This window comes from Herpailurus yagouaroundi, unplaced genomic scaffold (genome assembly GCF_014898765.1).
Source record: "Herpailurus yagouaroundi ecotype Mexico unplaced genomic scaffold, PumYag 187, whole genome shotgun sequence".
Classification (NCBI taxonomy): domain Eukaryota; kingdom Metazoa; phylum Chordata; class Mammalia; order Carnivora; family Felidae; genus Herpailurus; species Herpailurus yagouaroundi.
This window is the reverse complement of record NW_024412418.1, coordinates 20,151,828-20,168,752: the sequence shown is the minus strand read 5'-3', so window position 1 is coordinate 20,168,752 and position 16,925 is coordinate 20,151,828. Positions and strand designations below refer to the sequence as shown.

The window sequence follows — 16,925 nt, the reverse complement described above, 5'->3', positions numbered from 1 at the left end:
GTCATATTTTCTGAATGATTTGCATAATAATATCAAAAATCTTCACTTTAAATTAATCCTAATTGGGAGTGATAACAGTTTTTCTTCCTAAGTATTTCTTTCAAGTGGCTAAATCAATATTTAAATGCACCAAAAGTTGTTATTTTTTAAAATCCAGCAATTAAGCATTTTAATGAGAAAAATCAGTCTTAAGAAAAAGAAAAATCATCCTTGAGCCATTAATTTTAAGTTAGGAAGGACAAGAGAAATTATCTAGTGCAACTCTGTCATATGAGAAAATTTTGAGGCCCAGAACAGAAAAATTAAATACTTTGCCTCATTATCACCCATTTAGCTATAATTGCTGATATAGACCTAGAACTCAGATCTTGATATTTATTCCATATATACATAATTTTATTGTTATAATCTATCTTTTCACAAATAAAATCTTGTCTTTTGTTATCCAAGCTTTTTTGTTGTTGTTACATTTATTCTTTGATTACATTGAGACTTTTATAAGTATTGCTTTGTTCATTCTTTGAGAAACTATAAGGTACTTAACTGCTCTTTATTATCTGCTTGATTTCTTTTCTATATATACTACATCTATATCTACAGCTGGCTATATTACAGCAGATTGTTTTTATCTTTCTTAATGAGATTGACAAAATTACTTTTCATGGAAAAACGATTACCATTTGTTGATAGAAATTGAAGTTCTCTGGTACAAATGTCTGTCAGACCTCTTGCTGAAAATTGGGGCAGGGGGGGAGTGATAGGTACAAAAGTCTCATTTTTTCCTATCAATTTAAAAAAGATGTAGAACTTGGTCATCAGAATATAGATTTAGATTTTGTGTCATTAGACCCCTTTTATACATGTTTAATATTAATATGAAGAAATAAACTATAAAAAACATGGTAATTAAAGCAGGTATATGGAATAATTTTATTTTTTTAACTGAAAACAATTAAATGCTTGGTATTTTAAAGATAAAAATTAAAGTTCTAATAATTGTTTTTACATTCTTTATATGTTATAGTTTTAAAGAGAAATTGTGGTATCAAGTTAGATCATTTTACCATATAAGTTGTTGAAAATTAAGAAAATTGGCCAAAATAATACACATGATTTGAAATGTGCTGTCTTTGGGACATGTTTTAAATACTTTGATAAGCTAACCTTTGTTAAATTCCTGGAAACATTAATAAGGAGGACAGGGACATATTTGTAACTAGATTTCCTTCTGCCAACTCCTGGTTTATAAGTTACTCTACTGCTAAAAAGCAACAAAAAAAGACAATAGCCTCAAAATTAAAGGGGTTTAACTTAAAAAAATTTTAGATGACAATAGAACATATTTTTATCTTTTACTGATTATTATAGGTATTGCTGACAAGGAAATGTATCTCATGGAGATTAATAATACTTAGTAGTAGTTTAATATCAATACCATATAAACTAGTTCAATTTTAAATGCTATAACCCATGCATCATAAATGAATATTATCAGTTTATATACCTAAATGTATTATCTTTTTCCCATTTAATTTTGTTATCAGAGTGTTTATTGTCCTAGAAATCTAATTAGTTTGGGGAAATTTATTGCTTGTAAAGTTCTGAGCATTGTTGGTGATTGGATTGTTTTATGTTAGTGATAAATAAGGAAAGAGATTAAGATGTATTGGCTTTATGTCTTTGTTTTTGTTCTGATATCAAATCTCTCCACCACTTTTGAAGAGAATCTTAGCTTTACTATGGTTACTATCAGAATGGGAGAATATGAAATAAATAATTGATTGTATTGGTTGAACAGTGGCAACAAAAAACTAAGAAGTAATTTATGTATGTGGTGTTTTATAAAGTACCTCACATAGTAAATTTACTACCATGCACTTAAGACAAATTTTATTATTGAACAATTTGGGGCAGAAGGAATAATGTTTAAGAAACTTTTTGTAATATATGCAATAATAATGGTCTTGGGTAGATTCATTATTGGTGGATTAGAATGAACTGGCTATATTCTTGATCCACCCTCCTTTAACCCATACTGACATTCATCAAATGGTTGGCTGAAATTCATTTCATAATCTGGGACCTTGGAACAGAGTTTACCCCTTGTGCAAATCTAATTGACCCAGATAGGAATTGAATATGCAGGAATTCAAACAGCAGCACTATATTCTGAAAGTTGAGCTACCCAGGACAAATATGTTACTTATTTATTCATATATATTTATGTATTTATATATATATAAATATCCATATATTTATGAAATAGTTGCATCACTGTCTTTATGGAATTTCATTTTTCATAGACACATTTATAGACTCATGAAACTGGAAAAATGTGACCATGTGATCCAATGTATCTTCATCCAAAATGGAGATATATGAGAAATAACCATACTGCCAAAGCCTTCAACTGGAGCCATATTTGTTTTGCATATAACAGCATTCTTTTTTTTCTAATAATCTTTTTTAATGTTTATTTATATTTGAGAGAGAGAGACAGTGTGAGGGGGGAGGGCAGAGAAAGACGGAAACAGAATCTGAAACAAACTCCAGCCTCTGAGCCGTCAGCGCAGAGACCGATGTGGCTCACGCTCATGAACTGCAAGATCATGCCCTGAGCCAAAGTCAGACACTTTACCAACTGAGCCACCCAGGCGACCTGCATATAACAGCATTCTTTTCTCTTGGTTTTCTTTCTTTCTTTTCTTTTCTTTTCTTTTCTTTTCTTTTCTTTTCTTTTCTTTTCTTTTCTTTCTTTCTTTCTTTCTTTCTTTCTTTCTTTCTTTCTTTCTTGTTAGTTGCTTTGGGGCTAGATGTTGCTGTTCAATAAAATATTTGCAGAGATGTGCATATATTTTTATTGAACAACCTACCATTGATTTTGCACACTAAGTAATCTGCTACTTTTCCTAACTTCTTATGTTCTTTATTGTTGCATGTGTGCTTCAAATTATATTTCATTTTTTCTTTAGGTCATTTATTCTGCATATGTGATTGCTTTACTTAGGATCATAGTAGAGCAAATACTTTTGTATTTTTAAGGTCACCCACAGCTTTTACAGCATTAGTTACTGAAATGTCTATGAAATAGCTATGTTCCAGATCCTCATTATCATGACTTTTAATGTTCAGCCATAGCACACAGGTTGTCCGTTATCAAGAATATTAAATTCAGACAATGTTAAACCAGATTTTCTTCATTGTAACTATATTTTCTTTGAGGTGTTTTATAACGTTTGTAAAAAAAAGTTTTAAGTAAGCTCTGTGCCTAACGTGAGGTTTGAACACGCAACCCCAAGATCATGAGTCTTATGCTGTACCAACTAAGCCTACCAGGCTCCCCATTTTTCTAAAATATTTTAAAACAGTAACATTAATGCTAACATTCATGTGAAAGATAATGTCTTCTTAAATTTATACATTTATTTTATTGATTTCATTTTACAAAGTAGAAATTATATTCATGTTCATATGTCTTAAAAGATCAAATTTTTAAATTACTATTATTTTAGCAGTTCTAAGAAAATTAAAACTTTTCTGGAAGATGAGCTCAGGTGATCAGGACATTGATTCAGGTGTACTTGGCATAGCAGTTCATTAACTATGTGTTAATTACCCATGATTACTCCTGAAAAGCTATAGTGGCTTCATCTTTTAGGTTGCTTCATTAAATCATTAATTTTCTTGGAGGTAACTAAGCTTGACATAATTAAGACATCTCAGTCTCCACAGATTTTTATTTTCCCATGATGTCAAGAACACTGAGCTAGTTAATATAAGGCATTGTAACGTATTCCCTGGATGTACTGACTTTATATTTTTAAATTATTTATACTATTTGGGTTAATTTTATATTATATTTTAGTAGTCTCATAAATTTTAATTACTTCCTCCATGTTGTAGCTTAGATTTTGAATTGTATGTGTAATATGTCCATTTCTATATTTGAACCACTTCTTACCAACAGTTCTTTGACTCATGGCTACATAAAGCTGCTTCAGTTTATCCAGAACATCATATATGAGGAAGGATTTGATGGATCCAATCCCCAGGTATTGAGTACCTTCAAAGTTTTTTATAATCATCTATGTAATGTTGTTTTTAAACTCTCTAGGGGTAACCCAGAAGGTTTTAGAATAATTAACAGTGAACAAGCTGTTTCCAAGCACAGAACATGTAAATAAGCAAGGCACAGGCAGCCTCTGTTTGATTTTTGATGTGTAGAGTTTTAGCTAAGTTCTCAGTGGGTGCACAAAAGACATATACATACATTGTCAACATAAATTATTTTTAAATATATATTTGTGGCACCTGGAATAACTAAACTGCTGCATTTTGAAAATTACTCCTAAATCTGCAAGACGTGTACTTTTGTATCTAAATTTTTTTTAAGTTAATTTAGTTTGAGAAAGAGAGAGAGAGGGGGGAGAGTGAGCAGGGGAGGGGCAGAGAAGAAGGAGAGAGAGAGTCCCAAGTATGTTCTATGCTGTCAGTACAGAGCCCAACACAGGACTCAATCCCATGCGCCACGAGATCATGACCTGAGCTGAAACCAAAAGTCAGATGCTTAACTAACTGAGTCACCCAGATGCCCCTCTTATCAAAATTTTTTATATTTCTGTCATTCAGTCCTTAATTGAATAACCTGGTGAGTAAGAATTAATTATTTTAAGATTTTATTTCTTGTTATATCATGCTTTAGGTTATTTCACTGAATAAAAACTGCATTTTTTATTTGCTATATTAAAATATTTTATAACTTAATTATTTCTCTGTAGCTCTGTTTTTAAGAATGCAAGTTTTTAAATTCCCACTATTAAAGATTCCAAATTCCCACTATTAAAGATGTTCTGGTTAGTTTAACTTGAACAAAATGAGAGAAATTTTATTTCCAGTTATAATGCCATTTAGAAATCTTTCTCGGTGATTTTAATTGCTAAAGCTGCTAAAGATTTTCAGTTCATGTATATTATTTCAGCAGAATTATTTCCAGAGCACCATTATTTTTATTGAAGAAAGTAAAGAATCCAAAAGTCTTATTTTTGGCATTATCAACTACATTTGCTCTTAATCCATAAATTTTTAAGTATTCTTATAAACTTTACTGCTATATTTAATGTTTTTTCCACAGCAATGTTAATAAATTTTAAATTTGTTTTGATCATCAGTTTAATACAAAGTTGAAAATACCATACGTGTGGTGAAGTATATACATTTATTTATAGATAGCTTTTCACGTGTGTTACAGTTTTTGTGATGGTCCTTGGTTTTTAATACAGTTTCATTTTGTTCATTGTTGCTCCGTTTTTGGTCCTAGCTAAGATTTATGGGCACTATGTCCTCCCTTTGGTGGCATTGTCCGTCTGGAGAGGTAAATTGGTCCCTGACAGACACCTCTCCCTCCCTATGTGCTGTGGTTACTATGGAAACAGACATGTCATAACAGTTCCTATGATACAGTGTGCAGAGCTCCTGTTCTTGCAGGATGATGACACATCTTCTAAGAGCAAGAAATTTTATAAAATACAAAAAATCAAAGGCAATAACAAAGATACACACATACTTCCTTGTATATGTATATATACATATGTACACATATTTATATATATGTACACACACCCATCCATCCAAAGGACCCTTGATAAGTAAGCTATTATTGGAATGGAATGAAATGTTTGTTTTCTTAGTTGTTTATTTGAGTATTAAAAATACCACCATTTTCAATAAATAGTATTTTATTTGATGAAAGCTGATAAACTGAACTGGTTTGTCTCTGAACCAGAAGTTCTACAACTATTGACTTTTATAAAGGTTAAAAGGGTTGAGGTAAGCATTTATATGCTGAATACCAAGAACGCTGAAAAAGTTTACAACATACCGATAAGTTATAAAATATATTTCCAATTTTATTGGAATTAAAATATATCTACTAAATTTCCATATTGTTACATTTTAGAGTATATCATTTGCTAAATTACCTCAACTATATTTCTGTCTCAGAAACTTTAGATGAGTTCAAGAAGCCACAAAAATTCATCTATCGAGCACTGCTTCAAAAAATCTTATTCCTGAGTCAAAATAATGTTCTGATACTGAAATAAATTCTTTTTAAAAGGAAATTTTCATCTTACTTTCTGTATCACTACATTTTCAAATAAACTTACATTTTCAAATAAACTAACTTAATTTGAGATAGGCTATAAGGAATTGAGTATTATAGAATACTGTATAATAACTTTGTAGTAAGTAAAGTAGCTCATCTGCAAAGATATTTGGAGTGGAGATGTTTACAAATTGCTGTCATAATTTCATTTAAGTTATGATTTTTAAATATCTAAGAAATATACAATAAAAATGAAGTTTGAAAATTGATTTCACTTAGATATCCAGATTAAATATTTTAGATGTTCTCATTGGAATGAATTTAATATTTATTATTCAGCTTTCAACAAAAGTTTATTAGACCTCAATAAATTATATTAAAAATTTTTTGATTATGCCTCACAGTGTGCCCCATTATTATATGGCATAGCAAAGGAATTCTATGCCTGAAATTACACAGGAAATTTGTAAATCAGCCTTTGCTTTTGCACTTACTATTATATTTTTAAAAATATAAATGTATTCCCAAGTCACCTAGGTGGCTCAGTTGGTTAAATGCCCAACTTCAGCTCAGGTCATGATCTTGTGGTTCGGGAGTTCGAGCCCTGCGTCAGGTTTTGTGCTGACAGCTTAGAGCCTGGAGCCTGCTTTGGATTCTGTGTCTCCCTCTCTCTCTGCCCCTCCCTGACACTCTGTCTCTATCTCTCTATCAAAAATAAACATTAAAAAAATTTGTTTAAATATATAAATGTATTCCCTATGTTGAAGTATCATGCTCAAATATGTTCTGATGTGGTGAGTACCTACCTCACTTAAATATCTTTTTCATTCTTTGGCTTAATATTGTCATTCTTTATACACACACACACACACACACATATATGTGTGTGTGTGTGTGTGTGTGTGTGTGTATGTGTATATATACATGTATATACAGGTATATATGTATGTGTGTATGTGTATCATTATATCTGTCATAGTCACTAAACTTCTACAGTTCTCCTGCTTCTGCACCTATCATCATTTTTGTTATAAACTTTTAGCAGATGCTTTTTGATACAATAGTTGGTAATGGTGACTGGGTTAAAATACAGCTGACCTTTAGTTTCTGAAATATTGGTAGGGAAAACCGTATAATGCTGCTCTCCTTCTACCTTCAGATTTTGTTTTAATACCTAGATTTTGGGGGCAGGTTTGTCTCTCCATTTTTCTAGATTGTTCTTTCTGTTGCAAATCTAATTTAAGCTACAGTTCAAGAGAAAACAAGTTTGGGATGACAAAATGAAGCTTAATCTTGCCATTTTACTTAAATTCTGAGTTTCTAAGTAATACGTAAAAGGGATAACCTATAATTTCAGAGATATCTTACACAAATTCATCAAAATGCATTTAGATTTCTAATACATACATGCCCTGGTACATATTATTACTTCATTTCATTCAAGTAATGCAGAAATAAAAAAAGAAAACAATTTTTATGGACTGCCAATGATGTTAATATATGTCTTAAGGGTTGCCTATCATAACCTTAATACAACCAGAAAAGAAAACTGGACTAGCTGCCTTGATAGTATCATCACGTTTCAGGTCTTTGGAGTCAGGAAGAATTTTTCAAATGTGCTTAAACTAAATTCCTTTTTCTGTAATCACATTTTAATAGCTTTATCCAGGCCCTTTATATATCATGTCCCTTTATATATTTTAAAGGATTGTGTGATCTTGTAGAACAATTTTTTATTGTAGAGATGAGAGAACTAATGCCTAAGTAGTGTTGTGTCTTGCTCAGAATCACATCTTCTTAGTTGCACAGTCCAGACTGTGAATCTATCTTACCCATCTTACTGATTACTGTCCCCTTCTGTTTTTCCTCTTCTAACTTTTCAGTGTTTTATTCATTTCCCTACTTTCCTTTGTTAATAAATTCTCAAAAATACACAAACTCAACTTTCATGTGTAATATCAGAGAGATAGTAGTTGATTAATACATTTTATTAGTTAAATAAATTTTATTCATTTGTTATAACAATAACAAGCAATATGTTGTAGGATCTGACTGCATCAAAAAACACACTCAAGGGGCGCCTGGGTGGCGCAGTCGGTTAAGCGTCCAACTTCAGCCAGGTCATGATCTCGCGGTCCGTGAGTTCGAGCCCCGCGTCAGGCTCTGGGCTGATGGCTCAGAGCCTGGAGCCTGTTTCCGATTCTGTGTCTCCCTCTCTCTCTGACCCTCCCCCGTTCATGCTCTGTCTCTCTCTGTCCCAAAAATAAATAAACGTTGAAAAAAAATTAAAAAAAAAAAAAAACACACTCAAATGACACATGTTCCAAATTTTTTATTTAAGGGAGAAAATGTATTTTCCCCATTAGAATTGTAATGATAAGTTTCCAATTATCTCCATGCACCAGGTTTTGCTAATGTCTCCTTCCTCTGCCCAGAAATTTTGCCAGATTGCTAAAGAAAGCATTTATAGGGGTGCCTGGGTGGCTCAGTTGGTTGAGGTTCCAACTTGGGCTGAGGTCATGATCTCATGGCTTGGCTTATGAGTTTCAGCCCTCATTGGGCTCTGTGCTGACAGCTCAGAGCTTGGAGCCTGCTTTGGATTCTGTGTCTCCCTCTCTCTCTGCCCCTCCCCCACTCGTGCTCTGTCTCTCTCTTTCAAAAAACAAATAAAACATTTAAAAAAATAAAAAAAAAATTTTTTTAAATACAAAATAAAGAAAGCATTTATAAAACATTTGTTTGGTTAGGATAACACAAACAGTAGAATTTGTTATAAATACATCTCTGGCAAATGCTTATTGATAATCAGTGTAGGTTTTGTTTAATGGTTTTTAAATGCTCTTTTCCCAAGAAATATCAGTCATCATTATGACCTTGATATCAGTAGTCTTGAGTTCCAAATGTTCATTTGTTCAATTTTGATAAGTATTGAACTGAATTATTTTGTAAAAATAGCTTCAAGAAGAATAAGTAAAAGCAGATATAAGGTATAAAAGCAAAACACACATTTTTAAACTTCTTTCAAACAAAATATCAGGCATTGGACATAATAGCACTAAATGAAAAATACTGAGCAAGTTATAGTTTATTGAAAGACTTGTAGAATTTTATAATACTAAGAATGGTTTCTAAGTATTCTAGTTTAGATGTTCTTTATTGCTAACTGATTTTTTTATGTATTATTTCAGCTGTCGCAAACATAATTCGTAAAGTGGTCACTTAAAATTTAGAAACTTGAGGCTTTTGATACTCTTCAAATTTTCCAAAAGTGAGAAAAAAACAGCTATTTTTTAATACTCTTGCAATATAGATGATTTCCTTTATATTGCCGTATATTAACTATACATAAAGCTTTTTACCATCTCTACTATCTCCCTGCTATGTTATAAATTTCAAAAACTGGCAAAAAGAACTAAAGGAGGTATCCTATTTGTTAATAAAACTTAATGTGTTTGTCTCCCCCCCAACCCGACACACGCATTTCTTTAGAAAAAACAGAAAAACATTTTAAGAATAGGAATCCAGAATCTTGGTTCACCTTTGTGGGGGGATGACATCTGCTGTATGGAAAATGGCAACAGTCACAGCCTTACGAAGTTCCTGTATGTCCTCCGTGGTCTTCTGCGAACCTCTCTTTCAGCTTGTATGATCACAATGCCAACACATCTCATCCAGGTAAGAATCTTTCCAAAACTCCTTTCCCCTAATTAGTGCTACATAATGAAGAGCAATATATAAACACTCAGAGTCTGAGTCTGATAAATTATTTTCATATGCCATTTAAGTAGAACAGATTTCAGGAATGCCAGAGAGCAAAATGTCCTTTACTTTAGATTGTTAAATTGTTGTGTATTTGTAGTTTTAATACACAGTGAGTATATGGTAAGTCTATCTTTAATAATATTATTTTTTTTCTTTGATTTCTTGTAAATGCATAATACATTGTGTTATGTGGTTGATTTTTTACTGATATCTTTTCATTAATCATTAGATTAATCATAAAGATCTAAAATGTGGATATAGATCTTGAAGAAATATTTGCACACCCATATTCATAGCAGCATTATTTACAATAGCTAAAATGTGGAACCAATCTGAGTATTCATTAACAGATGAACTTGATAAGATATGGCCTATATTGCAATGGAATATTACTCAGCCTTGAAAATGAAGGAAATTATGAGGTGCCTCGTTGGCTCAGTCAGTTAAGTGGCTGACTTCAGCTCAGGCATGGGTTCAAGCCCCGCATCGGGCTCTGTGCTGACAGCTCAGAGCCTCGAGACTGCTTCAGATTCTGTCTGTCTGTCTGTCTGTCTGTCTGTCTCTCTCTCTCTCTCTCTCTCTGCCCTCCCTCAGCTCGTGCTCTGTCTCTGTCAAAAAATGAATAAAAATGTTAAAATTTTTTTTTTAATTTTTTTTCAACGTTTATTTATTTTTGGGACAGAGAGAGACAGAGCATGAACGTGGGAGGGGCAGAGAGAGAGGGAGACACAGAATCGGAAACAGGCTCCAGGCTCTGAGCCATCAGCCCAGAGCCTGACGCGGGGCTCGAACTCACGGAACGCGAGATCATGACCTGGCTGAAGTCGGACGCTTAACCGACTGCGCCACCCAGGCGCCCCTAAAAATTTTTAATAAAAAAAAGAAAAGGAAGGACATTCTAACATATGCTGCAACACTGATGAATCTGAGGACATTATCCTAAGTGAAATAAGTCAGTCACAAAAAGACAAATACTGTGATTCCATTTATACGAAGTACTTAAAGTAGTAAAAATCATAGAAACGGAAGGTAGTATGGTGGCTGCCCTGGGCTGAGGGAGAGGGAATGGCAAGTTACTTAATAGGTACAAAGTTTCTGAAAATGGTTGTTGGTGGTAGTGGCACAACATCATGAATGTACTTAATAACACGGAATTATACATTTAAAAATGGTTAAAATGGTAAATTCTATGTTATATATATTTTGCCACATTCAAAATTTTGAGGAAAAAAAGAAAAGGGGCACCTGGGTGACTCAGTCAGTTAAGCCTCCAACTCTTGATTTCAGCTCGGGTTGTGATCTCGCAGTTCGTGAGTTTGAGCCGCATGTTGGGCTCTGTGCTGACAGCCGGGAGCCTGCTTGGGATTCTGTCTCCCCTTCTCTCTGCCCCTCCCCTGCTTGTTTGCACTCTCTCTCTCTCAAAATAAATTAACACTAAAAAAATGTAAAAGGAAAAGAAAAGACAAACACTGATCTAAATAGGACATGTCCTTTTCTTCCCTTGCTGTTTCTATGTGTAAACCTCCTGAAACAACACTCTTAGGGAAAAAGGTCCATCTCCCCAGACAGAAAAAGAGGGATTTTTGCAAGATTTGCCTCATCAGCTCAAAAAGTCCTTTTCTTAAGAGTGTTCAAGAGGCTGGGGCACCTGGCTGGGTCAGTCAGAAGAGCATGCAACTCTTGATCTCACGGTCATGAGTTCAGGCCCCACACTGGATATAGAGATTTGTTAAATAAATAAAACTTAATTTTTTTTTTTTATAAAAAGAGTATTCAAGAAGCAAGTTTGGGACAATTTTCATCATTGTTGTTATTTTATATGTAATAGAGAGTACAATTACATTGTATATTTTTCCACAGTATTTATTATTAAATATATTTCTATAACAAACACAATACTAGAAATAATAAAACTAAAAAAAAATCACCTGCAGTGAATGAATCTGAAAGTCAAAATAAGCTAAATCACTGAAATCATCTTTTCTAATGTACATACACTAAATTAACACTTTGATATAGAATGACTTTCGTAGCAGAATAATGTTGAGCTTTGTTTTCCTTTACTTCTCTAGGAAGTCTCAATAATAATAATGATAGCACTAACAAATACAAAATACTTAAAGTCAAGATCTTAAAGTTCTTATAAAATCCTTACATAACTACTGTTGTAATCTACATTTTACATGTAAGGAAACTGAGATACAGAGAAGTTAAGAAACTAGATCAATGTTTAATACCTGAGAAACCATGGTTTGAACCCAGAAAACTGGGTTCCAGCACCTCATACTAGAATACGTAGCACGTTTTTATTCTGGAACTCATTCTCTCAAAGCTAGTAGCTCTCATATCTTTTATCTTGGAGTTAGAAAGGACGTGGGGCTCATCTGAGCTAGGCTCCTGCCTTCGGCTGAGTAAAGTAGTATCCCAAGTGAAATGACCTGTTCAAGCAAATCACAGAAACAAAGACTATCCTTGGTGAGATTTCATGGATCTATGCAAACTTTACATTTGATTAAACTAACAGGAATAAACACTGACAGAAATTAAATCAAATTAACAGAAATAAAAGATAGAATTGAAATTTGAAGTTCACCAAGGAGATAAAGAAATGCCATTTAAATTAAATTAATAAACATTAATTAAATTAACAGAAATATAAGATATAATTGAAATTTTGAGTTCACCAAGGAGATAAAGGAATGCCATTTTAAGATGCTGTATCTAAACCTATGTATAAGGGTTAAAGCTGAGACATTGTTTAAGGGCTATTAAGTTTGTAAAGCACCATATTCCTTCCTGCACAAGTAGAGAGAGGAGTATGATTGACAGCATACCCCCATACATTGTCAGTGACTTGTGCTTTTGAGCTTTCTAAGGGTTACCATAGCAACTTCCTGCTGTTCAAGTTAGCATTCCTCTTTAATAATTGCAAACTTTGAGCAAAAGAAAAATTAGATCTTAATCAGAAAAAAAGTTTGACTTTTCACATCAAGATTTCCTTTTTTTAAGTAAACTCTACCCCCAACATGAGGCTCAAACTCACAACCCTGAGATCAACAGTCACAAACTATCCCAACTGGTGCGTCTCACATCAAGCTTTCTTAAATCCAAATATTTCTCTGTCAACAAACTGTGGAGAAAATCCGCATTTCTTATAAATTTTATTGTTGAAGCTGTGTTGTATCTCATTCATTCATTCATTTCTTCTACACTGCTTTTGAGTGACTGACAGTGCTATAGTCCACTATATATATAGTGGAAATTTTAAAATGAATGAGAGACACTGGTTCCTTTCAGGCACCTTACTCTGTAGTGGGGAGGTGAATATTAAAAACTTGTGTTTCAATCTGAAGATGAAATGCAGAAAACAATTGCATTCATAATAGCATCAAAAAGAATAAAATACTTAAAAATAATTTTAACAAGAAGAATGTACAACTTATACTCTGAAAACTACATTACACTGTTGAAAGAAATTTTAAAAGATCTAAATGAATGGAAAAACTTTCCAGGTTCATGGATCAGAAGGTTCAAAATTAATATGACCATTGTCTCCAAACTGATCTGCAGATTCAACACAGTCCCTATCAGAATCCCAGCTGACTTTTTTGGAGAAATCTGCAAGCTGATTCTAAAATGGCTATGGAATTTCAGAAGACTTAGAATAGCCAAAATAATCCTTTAAAAAAAGAATAAGCTAGGAGGGCTCATACTTCTCAATTGCAAAACTTTCTAGAAAACAATGGTAAAAGACAGTGTAGTACTATCATAAGAATAGGCATATAGATCAATGAAATAGAATTGAGAGTCCAGAAATAAACCCATATATCTATGGTCAACTGATTTCGACAAGTGTGCCAAGACCATTCAATGAGAAAACGATAGGCTTTTTCAACAAATGGAATAGGACAACTAGATAGCCACATGCAAAAGAATGAGGGTGAACCATTACTCCACAGCATGTACAAAAATTAATGCAGGATGGATCGGAAACCTGAATGTAGCAGCCAAAACTATCAAGAAATGCATGCTCTACCAACTAAGCCAGCCAAGCACCTCAAAATTAAAAACTTTTATGTTCAATGGACACCGTCAAGAAATTGTTAAAGGCAGCCCACAGAGTAGGTGAAAATATTTGCAAGTCATATCTGATTAGAAATTTTTATCTACAATATATAAAGAATGCTTACAAATCAATAATAAGACAACTCAATAAAAATGGGACAGTAATTTGAGTACACATTTTTCCAGAGAAGATGTACAAATGGCCAATTAGCACATGAAAGATGCTCAACATCATTAATCCACAAAAATGCAAATCAAAATTACAATGAGAAACCTCAGGTAACATTAAGTGTTGGCAAGGTGAAGACAATGGAATCCTTATACCCTGCTGGTGGGAATATAAAAGGGTACAGTTGCTTTGGAAACAGTGTGGCGCTTTTCAGTGATTCAACCTGGAGTTACAGTGTGACCCAGCAATTCCACCCATTAGTATATACCCAATAGAAATGAGACCATGTGTCCACATAGAAACTTGTGCCTGAAAGTTTATAGCATTATTATTAATAACAGCCAAAAGATGAAAACAGCCTAAATCTCTATTAACTGATACTGGATAAGCAAATGTGGTATATCCATACAATGAAATACTATTTGGCTATATAAAGGAATAAAGTTCTAATACTTGCTATAAGACAGATGGACCTTAAAAAGATTATGCTAAGTAAAAGAAGCCATCACAATAGAACATATATGATTTCATTAATATGAAAGTCCTGAATAGGGAAATCTGTAGAGACAGAAAGTAGATAGTGGTTACCTAAGGCTTTGTAGTGCTGGGAGATAGGGAGACCTTGAGTATGTGTTGGGGTGATAAATAAAAAGATTGGTTTGTTTTTTGTTTTTTTTTAAGGTGATGAAAATGTTATAAAATTGCCTTGAGTAATGGTTGCACATATCTGTGAATACTAAAAAACCTCTGAATTGTATACTTTAAGTAGGTGAATTGAATGGTATGTAGATTATATCTCAATAAAGCTGCTGATTTAAAAAAATGTAGGTTACATGGGGCGCCTGGGTGGCTCAGTCTGTTGAGTGACCAACTTCAGCTCAGGTCGTGATCTCACCTTTTGTGAGTTCGAGCCCTGCGTCAGGCTCTGTGCTGACAGCTCAGAGCCTGGACCTGCTTCAGATTCTGTGTCTCCCTCTCTGCCCCTCCCCCTCTCATGCTCTGTGTCTCTCTGTCTCAGAAATAAATAAACATTAAAAAAAATTTTTTTAAACGTAGGTTACAAAATAGTTGGTAAATCTGGTAGCAGAGTTATAAGTATACCAGATCAGAACTTTAGTTCAGTGGTTCTCAAACTTTTTAATCTTAGAACCTCTTTACACTCTTAAAAACTATTGATGATCTCAAAAAGACATTATTTGGGTTGTATCTATTGATATTTACCATATTACAAATTGAAACTAAGAAATTTTCAAATATTTATTTACGAATTCTGTTAATAATGAACTGATCACATGATTGTAAAAAAATGATTTAAAAAAAATTTAGTTAGAAGAGTAACATTGTTTTACATTTTTCCTTAGTAGGAAACAGCAGGTTCTAATATTGGCTTCATTATTCAATCCATTGTGATATATTGTTTTGGTTCAAGTATGAAAAGAAAATCTGACTTCACACAGATACATTGTTGGAAAAGGGAGAAGTGTTTTAGTAGCCTTTTTTTTTTTTGATAATTGTAGAGATTCTTCAATATACACTGAAACTCAAAAAGTAATAGTTTTACAAACATTACAAATATTACAATGTGAAATCAAAAACTGTGAATGAACTTTTTCATATTATGCTACACTAAAAGGCATTCATTGCTTTATCTTGCACTTTGAATGGGTCTTTTACTCATTCAAAATATTGACATATCATTCCTTGGTCATTTGGAAGGCATTGATTGGTTCATGGAGTTATGCCAATCTTCCAAATATTTGCACATTTCATTATACAATATAAACAATCATATTGGTTAATATCAGCACCATCTACAGTGTTGTACATGTCACCAGTTTACTTTTATTGCTAATTAGTTTTTGAGCATAAAAATATGCCACAATTTCTTTATTCTTCCACCTATTTATGGACATTTGTGTTATTTCCAGATTGAAGCCTTTATGAATAAAGCTGCTATGGTCATTAATGTATGAGTCTTTGTACAGATACGTATTTTCATCTTTCTAGGAATCACATCCCTCTAAACCTTTTTATTTTCAGTCTTTCACATTTTAGCCATAATAGTACACTTGAACTGTATGACATTGCGATAATTTGCATTTCCCTGACAACTAATGATGTTGATCATCTTATCATATGCTTATTGGCTATTTTGCCTGTCTTATTTTGTGTAAGTGTTTTGTCCATTTTTTAACTGGGTTATTTATCTACTTATTATTGAATTATGAAATTCCTGAAATATTTTCGGTATATCTTTGCAATAATTTCTTCCAGTCTATGGCTTGCCTTTTCTAATAACAGTATCTTTTGAAGAGTTAAAGTTTTTAATCTAGATAAAGTTTATCTTATCATTTTTTTTTAATGGTTAGCAATTTCTCTCTCCTACTCCTCCCAGTTTACAAATCTTTGCCCTCAGTAGGGTCTTTTTCCTGTTTTCTTCTAAAAGTTTGATAGTTTTATCTTTTACTAATAGATCAGTGTAATCCAATTTGAATGTTTTAAACGACTGTAGTTTACATTCTCAAATAGTTTTTGACTTATTAGTTAACATTCTAATATATGTTAACACACTTTACATTCACTAGTTCTCTTTTTATTAGAGTTACTATTTACCAAGGTACTTATTGACTGCCTCAAACATGTGATTTCATATAATCTTATGTATCTAATACTTTGTAACCTCTGGGAAGTCAGGGCCACATATTTATAGTTTTCTTTTTTCCAGGTTAGGTTTATGAAAGTAATACATCATTAAAGGCAATAAAGTATAAAAATTCATAGCACAGTAACTAAGCTTTTTCTAGATGTTTAATAAATGTTTAAGGA

At 32.7% G+C, this 16,925-nt stretch overlaps 1 protein-coding gene across 4 annotated transcripts in view; it reads left to right on the top strand.

Moving 5' to 3' along the window:
• The window catches only part of ELP4 (elongator acetyltransferase complex subunit 4), a 246,695-nt gene that overhangs the window by 84,826 nt on the left and 144,944 nt on the right, over positions 1-16,925 (top strand). For 3 of the 4 annotated variants that reach the window (XM_040495538.1, XM_040495535.1, XM_040495537.1), the window contains 2 exons: positions 3,968-4,055; positions 9,593-9,778. In XM_040495538.1, the coding sequence (XP_040351472.1) occupies positions 3,968-4,055; positions 9,593-9,778 (274 nt within the window). The remainder of the gene's footprint in view (positions 1-3,967; positions 4,056-9,592; positions 9,779-16,925) is intronic. The other variant, XM_040495536.1, reaches the window with a different exon arrangement.